This window comes from Cydia pomonella, chromosome 6 (genome assembly GCF_033807575.1).
Source record: "Cydia pomonella isolate Wapato2018A chromosome 6, ilCydPomo1, whole genome shotgun sequence".
In the NCBI taxonomy this organism is placed as follows: domain Eukaryota; kingdom Metazoa; phylum Arthropoda; class Insecta; order Lepidoptera; family Tortricidae; genus Cydia; species Cydia pomonella.
In genome coordinates, this window is record NC_084708.1 from 7,905,516 (window position 1) to 7,919,737 (window position 14,222).

At 36.5% G+C, this 14,222-nt stretch overlaps 1 protein-coding gene across 1 annotated transcript in view; it reads left to right on the forward strand.

The window, feature by feature from the left end:
• Positions 1-5,757: 5,757 nt before the first annotated feature.
• The window catches only part of LOC133518849 (homeobox protein dve-1), a 99,947-nt gene continuing 91,482 nt past the window's right edge, over positions 5,758-14,222 (forward strand). The window contains exon 1 of the mRNA XM_061852590.1: positions 5,758-5,914. Within this exon, the coding sequence (XP_061708574.1) occupies positions 5,825-5,914 (90 nt within the window). The 5' untranslated portion in view covers positions 5,758-5,824. The remainder of the gene's footprint in view (positions 5,915-14,222) is intronic.

Below are 14,222 nucleotides of genomic sequence, written 5' to 3' on the forward strand. Positions count from 1 at the left end.
AAGTAGCTGTGACATAATCGGACAGACAGACGGACATGACGAATCTATAAGGGTTCCGTTTTTTGCCATTTGGCTACGGAACCCTAAAAATGGAACAATTATTGAATCAGCTCTGTATCCAACTATCCGTCTGCTACAGAGTTTTTTTTTATTTACTTAGTGTCAAATTTGTATTTTAATGTACTGTGCCTAAATATGCTCATGAGCCTGAAGTAAAGCTACAAACAATATGGAGGCGATAAACAATATTCCGATGAAGCAGGCTTGTCATTGTTCGTCCTATTTATAGATCGCACGTATATTGATCACGGCAATTCTGCTAAGCACACAGTCTTGCACGAGTTAGTACCTAAGTTTTCACTTATTTTATTCGGATTAGTGTGATCAAAACTAGATGTAGACCCCTTGACCTATTTGGTAGACTGGATTTAAGCTAATTTTAAAAGTATTCCAAGCCGCGCAATCCTTAAATATATATTTTTTGATACCGACACCGTTCACGCTTAGAATAGCCATTTTTACCCTCACTGGTGTCAATACCCCCCATTTGGAACCGATGTTCAATTGTGTATGATAACTTTTTTTAATTACATGAATAAAATTTTCTTTATCTCGTCTGAGCGCTTTGGCATCATAATCCCAAAAATCGGCGAGGGCATTGGTTTTTACGATAGTGACCGCTATTAGACTTTCCAACCCAGAAAAGGAACTAAACTTTATTGGGATTATTCTGACTGCCTCACCATGCTTGCAAAGCGGCTTGTACCTAATTACCAATTTACTAAATTATTTTTCGTTCATAAGTTTCAAAAACTTGTAAAAACTCATTGGGAGGAGCCAAGGTCAGAACACTCCGAACCCACTGTCTCCAGTTTGGAAACATAAATCAAATTTGTCTGTCCTTCTTATATCTGTGTTTCATAACAATTCAAAAAATAAAATAAATTGATATTAAAGACAGCGATAGCTAAATATTAAATCGTTATACACAGAGCCTAAATGGTAATTCAAAATTAATAAAAAAAACCGGCCAAGTGCGAGTCGGACTCGCACAGGAAGGATTCCGTACCATTATCTATAAAAAGGTCACCCATCCAAGTACTGACCCCGCCCGACGTTGCTTAACTTCGGTGATTGGATGAGGACCTCGAGATTGGAAAGAAATAATTTTTTTTTGTTTTTAGTAGGTATTTGTTATTATAGCGGCAACAGAAATACATAATCTGTAGAAATTTCAACTGGCTAACTATCACGGTTCATGAGATACAGCCTGGTGACAGACTGACGGACGGACGGACGGATAACGGAGTCTCAGTAATAGGGTCCCGTTTGACCCTTTGGGTACGGAACCCTAAAAACGACGAAAGTCAACTAAATCTTATTTTCAGGTTCCTACAATACTTAAGAGGGAAGAATAGCTTTTCGAATCTAACGAAATAACGGTAATTTTTCCATGAAATTCCATTTCTCGAGAAAACGTACCTAAATCATAAGAAAACACATTGATTGTTATGTCGATCGCTTCATCATAATAATTATATTCTACGTTTATAGGTTTCACTTAAATAAAAAAAACAAGTTTTTTATTTGTAATAAAAAAAACTTATAAAACTAGTTTTTCATTGTGCAAATAACATACTAAATTTATATTTAGAAGTGAAAAAACGTTTTCTCTTTTTGTAATGGACGATCACGTCGTATACTTCGCTCTTAATATGATAATGTTGAATTTTTTTTTCTTTTACAATATGGCGTCTGATTGCTGCCATATTATGTCTTACTTTCATGTCTTTCAGAAACACTCGGACAATTAAGACAAATCGATCACAGATTCTTAATCATTAAAATCGGCCCACGCGTTTTGGTTCGTAGAGTGCTACAAAGGAGCAAACATACACAATTATATATACACATACAACGTGTTACAACAGCCACTGAAAACCTCAGACACCCCAACAAATTTGTATTATTCAGAATATGTCTAGTGTTTATTCTCAAATAAATTAATATTATAGGGACATTCTTACACAAATTGACTAAGTCCCACGGTTAGCCAAGACGGCTTGCGTTGTGGGTACTCAGACAACGATATATGTAATAATAATTAAATAGATAGAAAACATCAATGACACAGCAATAAATATCTGTGCTCATCACACAAATAAATGCCCTTACCGGGATTAGATCTAGGACCATCGGCTTCAAAGGTAGGGTCACTAATACCCACTAGGCCAGACCGGTTGTCCAAAGTATTATTTCCAAAGATATTGTTGTTTCTTTTATTTTCATAATTATAGTCTTTAGTAACTCTACATTCGTTGATTACGTATGTGTGACGTAGTAACCGTTAGCGTATCATCTCCCACACAGATTAGATACTGACAATTTGTAAACCTTATTGCAAAGATATAGGGTCCATCGATTGTGAGTTAAGAGTGTTGCTGTTATTACAATAGAACTTAGTCATAGTAAACTTCAAGTTTGACTCTCAATGGCAATAAGCGAACGCAATACTCAGCTTGGTAACCATTTAGGCCACCTTTCTGGGTGCATGCGAAAGCTATGACCAATCCAGGCGTATTTAAAGTCTGGACACCTAATCTACAACTTGAGTTCTGAGGCGCAGTTCTGTTTTTCTGATTCGATCAGTTTTGTGAACACCTAGTATACCTCCGTCGCTTGCTGGCAAACCTTAATTGATGAGTTAATGACCCGGTTTAAAATTTATGATTTGGACTGATCGGGATATACATCAATGATTTTGCGCTTGAGACACGAAGGAAAAGCTCAGCCTTCAGAAGCTCTTCCAGGCATTTCAGATAAATCTATTGTCATCTATGGTTTGCCTGTTTTCGAAGAAAGCTATGTAGTCCAATCAAATGTACCTATGTCATCAATATACTGTATGTTTTGTTCACCTACCTTGACTATGTTTTGCTCTATTGGTCATCAATTATTGAGTTTTCGCTCTGTTCATTGTGAGTCCAACCTCAAGGCCATGTTGTGCTAGGATCGTACGCCTGGTTGGCAGGGACTCCACCTTGGGACCACCGTGGGCGGAGCAGCGGGCCGCACTCGTGGCCATAGTGGGGAGCGACCTTTCCTTGCCAGCGGTGGTGAAAGCCATGCTTGGTGGGGAGAGGCCATGGGTGGTTGCGGCCTCCTTCTGCGAGGACGTGAAGGCGCTTCTGCGCCATCACGTCGCGAAGGCGAAGCGGGGGCGGCGGAGCGCGGCAGGGAAGAAGATCCGGCCTCCTAGCCAATGCGCCGCAAACGTGTTGGGCGACGGCGGTTGGCATACGACCGCCGATTATCCCCATAAGGGTTCCTGTGGGCGGCAGGCGACGACTGCCGCCTACACAAGGGTCCCTGCGCAGGCGAGCGCGATGCATGATCAACGAGCCCACTGAGGTGGACGGGTGATATATATTCCCCCACGAGTCGAGTGCGAGTCCGGACGGCCGCTGCTGGCGAGGTTGCGGAAGAGTACTTCGGCGTTCCTGGGACCTCGCCCTATAGCACTGAGGCGGCAACAGAGGGGTTTTAGTGGGTAAACCATGGGTCTCATCAGCCTATATCCTCACGTAACCATCCCAGGCCCGTCCTCGCGTTTATTTGTTATGTATTTTTTTTTATATTTTGAAGGTCTTGTGTCGGAGGCCCTCAAGTCTCAGTAAGTATATAAGTATTGTAATTTAAGGATAAAAATAGGGATAATTCTCAAAATGAGCACAATCACGCGATCTGTTGGCGGCTAGTCGGCTGTCCTGCCGCCGAAAAGACGGCCATCCACCTTAAGCTGAAAGCATTTTATTTTATTGCCATTTAAATTAAGACTCCAAATCAGCTAGAGTCTGTGCGGAAAGAGAATAGTCGTGCAATTAATAGGGCCCAATAGATTTCACGACTGTTCTCTTTCCGAATAGACTCTATTTACAGGAAGCCCTAACGCTCACATTAAACGTAATAACATCCTTCCTCAATTTTAAACCGCAATTCTTTTTGAAAATTATGAAAAATTAACTCTGGCGATAACGACCACGTACTATATTAAGGTGAAACCGTGACAATTTTTCCTATCCCGGCCGCCATCTTGAATTATTTAATGAATAAAAATGCTTCCTAGTTCCCGGGATGTTGCAATTAGTTGCCTTAAGAGAAAATTAACGCATTGATTTATTTTAGTTCGCCGATGGAGCTAAATTAGATGGTTTAGTGGAAATTGATGTTTAAATGGTTTGGGTCGGATTTTATGACTTACATTAAATATTTTCATTGAGTTTCAGTGTTCGTTTAAATACTCCCATGTGACATAAAAACTCCGCAAGTGACAACTAAAGTGGAGTTTAATAGAAAAAGCCAAATAATGTAAACAAATATGATACATTTTGTTGTAGCATTTGACGTATAACCTAAAAGTTTTACTATGGTTGTTTTCATTGAAATATTCTTAATTTACATATATTTTAACTAGTGATTGATATAAATAAAATATTTAAGTATATCTTGCTTCGATTTTCATATTAGACGGATGTAAAAAATGTCAACTTTTCTGGAGAGCCATTACAAAATTGGCAATTTTGTTTGCCATAATTGCATGAACTATGTGGGCTATAAAGGCCATTCATTTTTATTGAGAAAGGTATTTTTACCTTCTATTCTGGATAAGTGAAATAGCTGTAGTAATTTTTATACTATTTGAAAATGCGGTATTTAGGCACGTTAAATTTATTAGATACGACTTTTTGACTTCTTCCAATTAAACAGTACAAGAAAAGCATAAAGTCGTATCTTGACTTGTTTACACTAAACATTCAAAATATTTTAGGCATAGGGTTTCAAGTTTAGATCCAAAACGTAGTATATAAAAATATAGGCAAAACATCATATCTGCATAAAGTCTCAAGTTACTTACCGCCAATCACAAATTCGAAACATTGCAGCAAAAGTATGGAAAAAGACAGATGTAGAAATAATGTTTTATGCTTCACGAAAATAAAAAAAACTCATGAAATCCGACCTATGCTCTTTCTGTTTATAGAAACTAAAAATGATAGATTACCGTTCTGTTAAAATGTCATTTTGGTCGGATATTCATATCCGAGGTTATGGAATTTGTGTCGAAATATAAACTGTGGATAAAATCATGGTTATCCACAAAAAGTGCTACATTTCTAATAAATAAAGGAAATTGGTTTTCTATTTATCTAGTTTTTCTATTTATCTAGGCTATTAACTATCTAAAACAAATAAATGACGTTTTCTTATAACCGTGAAAATACTGAATCCTCATCCTAACATATTGACTCACTTTTCTACTATTTCTTAATTATTCTTACAATGAACGAAGGGAGATTTCTAATGAATAGAGTTTTATTTTGGTGTCCAGTTCATCCCATCTATTATAATTTATAATTAAATGCTACTTTACGGACGTCTATACAGTAGATAATAAAAAACCCAACCATTATAGCACGTTCGAGCAATCAAAAGAGAGGCGATAATCTGATGCAGATAACGCCGGTTCCACCGTACGTAACAAATTAAGCAGTACGTAGCAATCTGCGAATTACAAGTGTAAATAATGCTGCCGCCCATCCACCACCGTGGGCCGGGCTTTGCTGCGAAAAAAAAAGAAACTCGTTAAAAATAGCGGCTTAAAAAAGAAAAGCGCTGAAACGGGAAGCTCGGGTGGTATCGGTTTTTCGCGCGGGCGGTTCGCTGGGCGGGGCCGAACGTCAGTAGCGCGCCGGCGGTCGGCCCGAGTGCACGCGCGTACGTCCAGTGAATTATCGGCATGTCGATGTCGTCGTGAATCGTAAAGATGGACTTTCAAAGTGCTATGGAGACTTTTGCTGAGGCATGGGCTGCGGCCAACACGGTGAAGACGGAGGGGGCCAATGAATTGGCGCAGGTTAGTTTTTATTTATTTTTGCAAGTTATAAATAGAGAAAAAATAGGTAATTAAGAAAACATAATTTCGAGAGGTAGTGCTATAAGAAAAAAATGTACTCACTTATTTTATATAATCAATTTATTGCAATAAATACAATTTAAATAGGTAATAAGAAAATAAAGAAACATTTGTTTCAACCTTGTATTTAATTTGTAACGTGTAAGTATTTCATGGGTATCACATATCATATCATATTATTTATTATGAAAACAAACCTATGCATCTTTGTATGCAGATTGATTTCGTCATATTTAAGAGACAATTAAGGTGTCAACAATCACTTCAAGTTCATCAAGATAAGAAAATTTGCATTTAATAATGCGACACAATAATAATGATTAATAATTGTAACAATGTTAGTCACATGTTTGGCAGATGGAAGGTCAGAGTGGATCATCGTTATAAGAACCTAATTTTGATAAGATGCTCCGATAAATTGGGATTGATTTCAACAAACACTTAGATAAATTATTGTTTTATAAACATTATTTAAGTAACTCGAGGTTTTGATTACATGTCTAATCTTTCCATAACTATTTGCTTTGTATGTATTGTAGAGTGTTTGTTATAAAATTACATCATCTTATTTATTTTTACTATCCACGAATAATTTAATGTGACAATATTTCATTGAATTTTTATGATGCAAGTAGGTATCTAATTATCAACATTATTCTAATCATATCTTAATCTAACTATAAAGCTAATCAGCTCAATACTTATGTTTCTTTAGTACTTAATATTTATTCTAATTATCAATATGAAAAAGTATCATTTTTAAAACATAAATAAATAATTTTAATAATGATATAGTGTACGAACCAATCATACCGATAACCGTATTAATCGTAGTATAAACAAAGAAATATTAACTCATAACTTGTCAAAAATCGATATTTCGTATATGTAGAGTACCTTAACGTTGTTATATTTTAATGTCAATTGTCTATTACGCTTTTACTAAGTATGTTAGGTATCTACTTGAGATTATGCATTTGGTTTGTATGAATATTAAAAGGTCCTCATATATTTGACATACGAGTAAGACTAGACATTAATTAATCAGACATCAACTAGAACAACCTAGAAATTAAATAGGTACTTAATTATATTAAAACAAGTTGACTGAAAGAATAATGTTTTACTACCGAGTGTATTGCACTACTTAATAAGGGCTGGACTGGGAAGTGGATAAAAAATATGTGATAATTCATATGATGATGATGAAGACACGTTTTTTAATGTAAGAGATTATTTGTTTAAAATAAGGTAATAAGACAACATTTTAACAAAAGCAAATTATTGACAAATGTTCAAAAGGAATATGTGTTATACCGACAAAATAATAATCATGCCTATAAATTTTCTCCCTAGCGTGAAACACAATTAGGGTAGGTTGCACCATACCGTCTGATACCGTTAAAGCGTTCGCTAAATTTTATTATATGGTAAGTTTCATAGATCTCTCCTGCGTGACGTTGATCAGTCTGTTAACTGTGGTTAAAGTGCTGGTGCGGTAAGAACGTGCGACTTGCAATCCGGAGGTCGCGGGTTCAAACTCCGGCTCGTACCAATGAGGTTTTCGGAACTTATGTACGAAATATCGTTTGATTTACCAGTCGCTTTTCGGTGAAGGAACACATCGTGAGGTAACCGGACTAATCCTAATAAGGCCTAGTTTACCCTCTGAGTTGGAAGGTCAGATGGCAGTCGCTTTCGTAAAAACTAGTGCCTACGCCAGTTCTTGGGATTAGTTGCCAAGCGGACCCCAGGCATGAGCCGTTGCAAAAATGGACAACGCGAGGAAGGTGATGGTGCAACTCACCCTAGGTCTGGGATTAAAAAAAAAACAGTAGCCGTCTCGATAATTATCATTAATTTAGCAGTTCATTGTAACTCGTTAATATTCTGGCGCTCAAATTAGGGATAAGTAAATTGAACAAATAGTAAAATATAAGAATGGCTAGTTTGGTTGAAAATAAAGTACCTATTTTTTTCCCATATAGGTATACAAGATACACTTATGTCCGTCAATGTACATTGTTACCTATCAATTGGATAACCTGCTACTGAAATGGAATTTCTATAATGGCTTCCTTAGCCGCACAATCAAAACTAATAGCAGATTATTGAGTAACGTAATCGAAATTTAAGTGTTAACCATATTACCTACTGGTTTCAATGCGGTTTTATTTGCTAATATGAATGGACTAATTTATATTAAGACGATCATAAATTTAACTATATCTTAGAAACGAGTTTTAGTATATTTGGCTAGGGCGTCGCCAAGAGAAATACTTAATAATACGAGTAAACTATAATAAACTAACTAAAGGTTGTCTGGAAGAGATCGCTTTTTAGCGATAAGACCGCCTGTTGTCTGCCTCTAAATTTAATCAATGGTTTATTTTTCTTGTATATTTTTACTGAGGTGTGCCAATAAAGAGTATTCTATCTATCTATCTAAACTAGTAGATATGATGCCAAAATCTACGCACATTTATAACGTCAGTATTTTAGCATTATTCATTAGAGTCCGTTTTTTTACACTGAGAAGAATGTACTGTCATTTGTTTCTTGCATAGGAAATGTATGGCGTAGTACTTTAAACAGTTAAAAAACCAGACTATAGTATTATTTTGGTATAACTTTATAAGTATATTCGTTTTTGTATTTACTATGACAACATAATGTTATATGAGCCTAGTAAGGTCCATCATGCTTTTGAAATTAGAATAGAATTCAAATTACTGATTATGGGGATGGATTATCACGAAACGTGGAACTGGAAGATACATTGAACGCCAACAATCGTTGAAATGAATAATCAATACCTCAGTGTTTCACAAAGCAAAAACCCGGAGCAGTAATTGCTAACGTATGTTAGTTTATTGCTTGAGAATTGCAACTTGTTATGGACCCGTAACAAGGTGATACTTAGCATGTAATTATGTGCCTTTTTACTAAGGCGATAAGCACATGCAGGTTCAAAGGCTGCTTGATGATCTGGTAAGCTTGAACAGTCAGCCTTCTGGAAAAATGTGACAGGCCTTGACCAGCTTTTTATGCATGTATGTATAGAAAAGACGTTAAGCCGTTGATTGTAGGTTGTCAATGGTATATTAGAAAAAAAAACATTACAAATGTTACGAATGACATTAATACAAAAAGTATCAATGTCCGGTGCTATAGTCTGTTTTTTAAACTATAAAGTACTACATCATAGATATTGATTGATGAGCGTCTCATACCATTACCTATGGGCAGTATAGTACTTTATAGTAAAAAAAATAGACTATATAATTATAATTTCATGGTAATTTAAAATAGTATCAAAATAAAAAACTACAGATTAATTGATTTTGATGGCTAATACCCATTTAACTTGGTATAAAACGTTTTTCTTTAAATGTTCGACACTTGCAACCTTGAGGAGAGAAATGATTATAATACTATCAGTTAAAGTAGAATAGATAACATGTTACCGCACTAAACACTGTCGTATCATCATTTGAAAAGACATTGAAATTTGTGACCTATTGTTTTATAGATATGATAGAAAGTTGAATGAGTTAAATTTGGAATTGAACATCGAATTGAATGTCCAGCGCGTATTTTAAAACTTTTTCAATTGCATATTGTCTTATACAACCCTTCAGGTGGCAGCATACATCATTTTAGAGTTGTTAGAATTATAACTACCTAAGGTGTGGTGGGGTGAAACTATCACCGGGGCAAAAAAAGTATGGAATCCTCATACTGTTTGTCTTGCCTCGAGCAAAATGAACTATGTTCGTCTTACCCCACCTTACCTTATTTATTTATTAAATTTCAAATATATAGAAAAATATGAATATATATATATATATATATATACATAGTAAAATCCCATTAAAGAAACCTCTGCGGGAACCATGAGCCTGATATAGATTATAATTTATTGTTCTGAAACTGTTATGGCTTTCATCTATCAGCGTGTCACCGTGTCAGTGTCAAACTCCATGTCAAAAACGCGTCTTAAGCGGAAAAGTGTATTCATTGTGAAAAAACTCGCGCCCCAAAGGTTCCAACTTAATTGGTCCAGTTCAAACAACCAACTTCGGTGAAATAGGCTGTGGCAAACACAGACGCACGAGTGATCTCCAGGGTTCCGATTTTTCCTTTTGAGTTACGTAACCCTATAAATTTATAAAAACAGTGTAAATTGGCTTATAATAACATTGGGATGTGGATCTGATTAATAAAATCCCAGATTCGTTTGTAGTGGTAGAATTATCGATAAATTGTAAATCGTTTCGATAATAGTATCGATGAAATCTGTGCCCCTGTTTACAAATATCCGCCGGTGAGTTAATCCATTATCGCGGATTATTGTTCGAGCGATAACTCCATTACGTTCGTTGATAGCGCGGCTCCGTCGCTGCAACTATTCGATTTTCTTTGATTAAAGAGAGAATAATGAGTCGATGTTTTGCTTGTTTTTTTTTCTTTTGATCGAATTTATCACTTTGAAGACAGGGCAATGTACTTAAAGTACTAGTTTAAATTGTTTCCTTAAATATTTTGGTATTAAAATCATCAGATTGCTTAGCACTTGCGATCTCGAGTGCTACTATAGGTACTTGTCACGCTGGACATATGGAGTTGCGCGCGACAATGCAAGTCATGCTAAGTGGTCAGGTGCGGTAAACCTTGTAATTTGCACCTTCACTTTGTTTGACTGATGACAAATTGTTTCTTCATAGATTAGATGTTTTTTCAGGATTAGAAATAAAGGTAGGTACAGTCAGCGTCCTATTGGACGTTTCCGGCGGACACTATCTATTATAGTGACAGCTAAAGTGGTCAAAAATATCGGAACACACCTTTCATACTATATAAATGAGGATGTGTCCCGATATATTTGGCTACTTTGGACGACACTGTCTATTTGATGCTGAATGTACTATGCGCAAATTGCTGGCTAATACTGAACATTTAGTTACAAGTATAAAAGAAAACAAATACAATTCACTAGCTTTAAAATGATTATCATTTTCAACACAATATTATAACTAAAGGTATTTTTGAAAATATTAATTGGATCCACCAACCAACATAAAATTGGATAATGTAATTATAAAACTACGTGTACCTCGACAAAGGTACCTAAACTAAATATTTGTACCCGAATATTTATTTATTGAAAATATTAATTCGAGCCCACCAACCCAAACAACATAAAATTAGATAATGTAATAATGTAATTGAAACTACGTGTACCTCAACAAAGGTACCTAAACATTTAGAAAATAAAAAATCCCACCAAAAACATTCTGTAAAAAACTAGCCAAGTCTCGATGGAGCTGCTTGTTTATCTCTAAAAAGTAATGAAATCTAGACAAAGTCGTGCCAAGTCTAAGGTTCCTTACTGCGATTTCTTTATTATTATAGTTAATGTTGTGTGACTTGGCCGTTGAAGGGTACACAAGGGTACAAAACCAGGTGCTCCATGACACCATTACACCAATCTGTCGCCAGAACCGCTACCCATTGACGATGGAAAATTGCCACTTGGGAAAAGTTGATTCAATAACCAGTCAATTGTAGGCTTGATAAAGCTGCGTATTTCAATAATACTTATGTATAGGCGAGCCTGAAACAAACAGTATAAAATATTATTTCCAGTATAGACGGACTTCTATTAATAATGATCCCATGAAAATGCGGCGAAATGGTTCCAGTAAAGGATGGTACGGCAGTGTTTGCTTCGCGCTCGACTTGGCGGGGGCACTGCCATGCCCCCAGATATACTTGCTCAATTAAGAGTTTAAGAGTTAATTTAGATATTTTCATAACATATATTCCACAGATATAATACTCATATAATGTTAAAACTATACTATATTGTACTAATAAGGTACATACTTAGCACATTGATATTCATTTAACGAAGTCTATTTAACAGTAAACAGTGAAGTTAATAACCGCAAAATATTCAAAAGACCTAAATGCATTGGCGTATAACGTTACACATAGATTAATTTTGGATGATGACTTCGACATTTTTCAACTGACAAAAAGTATAGCGCAATTCCACCTAGATGTAGAAAGTGGCTCGTGCGCGGGTCGGACAAAAAATGACAGGTTATAGTAGTCAAATAATCCGTGCAATTGCACACGTACTGAACTGGATGTCAGGTGAAATACGCCGTGGCTCAATTTAGGCCCGGTGGCGGACAATGGGTGGGTCGTACCTCATTATACCTTAGGCCACGGTCGCTTGACCGCACGCCATCCGCGGCGGGCGACTGCCAGCCGCCCGTTGCTGATGACGGTCGAATGGTATGTTCGTAGTATGTGCATGGTCTTGATCACCCGTCCCACGCGACGTCCACTTGTTGGCTTCCAGCATTAATTCATAGAATTACAGAACAATGTGAGACATTCCGAATTTTACAATACGGTGTATTTTACAAGTGGTATGAACTGTGTTTGTCAACGTATTTTTTTAAACTGAATATGCCTCCATCCCTGTATATTTTCAAAAGTTCCATATTCGAATCTTAGCATAAATTACGTTTTAGATATGTACTTTGCTTTGATTATGAATCTCTGATTTTACGAATAGTATATTCTATAAGTATATTGTTTTTCTTACAATCTGTAAAATCTATAGGTAAGTGGTAATTAGGTAGGAAGTAATGTAGTTGAAAAGAAAGTTCGTTTCTCTCCAATAATAAGATACTTCATAATTCGTATATTATTTTGACAAACAACAAACTAAAATCCATCTTCAATGAATCGATCAATATTTGGATGTACATTTATTTTTTGTTGGGTAGTTGTGTTAGCCACGGGTAGGCACGCGTCGGCGCCCGCTCACTAATGGGCCCCATCGCGGATAATGCCGCGACACCGTTACCTTTCTCAAATCACGTCCACTATTGTGATATCCAATCGTCCAGAAATGAGATTGCGGCTAACAAGTTATTTACATTGACGTTTTAATATAGACACCTGAAAAAACTATTTTAAAAGGTAATTATACATTATAATGCCAATGCAATAGCCACCGTGCGCCGGCGTGCTTTGTGACGCAGCTTAACCTCCGAGATTAATTTCGCGGCACAATGAGCGAGACTGTAACAACACGTGTGATACTGATAGATATCGATTGCGATATTGTTTGTTAATTCAAAAGTTTCGAAAGCAAGTCGATTAGCAGCTTCTGGGGCCGGCGAGATAGGATCTCAAGACGTTTTTGTTGGAAAAATGATTAATAATGGGGTTCGGAGCGGACGGATAAGTAGAGATTGAAGCAGCGAGGTCTGTGACCGGGCGAGCGAAAAGCCGCGAGGCTGCATTGCGCGGGAGCAGCCAAAAACTAACCATAAATTACTGGCTACTTGCAGCGCCCGCGCCCCGACGACATGCGCGTTTTTGCGTCGCTGATCCTGTTACAGCTTCCATTTCTCACGAATGTCCGATCATATGGGCACACCATTAAGAAATTGTTTGGAATATTAAATGACCTGCACATAAAATATAAGTAGCACCTGAAAGCGATCGCATATTCGGGTGTAATGCACTGAGTTTTAAGTTTGAGCCGTCGTTATCATTATCACATTAAATTATATTAAGTATACTTACCCCATATTTTCATAAAATTTGAGATAAGGAGCGGGATAAAGAACGGGCGAGGAATTTTGGTAGTCGTGGGCTCGGCAGGGCCGGACTGCTCCTAAATATTTTTACACAACCAATTAGATCAATAATCGATATGAATAAAGTGTCGAGTAATCGTCGCGAGTTTATAACCTGGCGCTGCGTGTTTGCAAGATCATCAGTGAAATAATTATATTAATTATATTAACCGGCTTGACTCAACTATACTATACTTAGGTACCTTTATTCATAAATACCTGTGACAATTGATTTCTTTAATGACTCCAGGCCGAAAATACAAAGTAACAAGTCAATCAAATCGTATCAGTTTTTTATGTCAATTTCGTCGAACAAGTGGAATTAACTACAATGTTGCAACAAACATGGTGACGGGGATCATTATGAAAGTAATTAAAGAATATTGTTACAACATTGTCCTCTGATATATTTATTCAGTTCTCATGGGATTGTTTTACCGTTTGAAGAGACGAAAGGTCTAGATAGTCAGAGTCCAGTGCCTAATTGCAAGAAAAAAAAGGCATGAAATTAAAATCAATTAACAAAAAATAGCGATGCCTTGTTTGACAAGAAATAATAGCTCCTTATCGTTGACTCTATA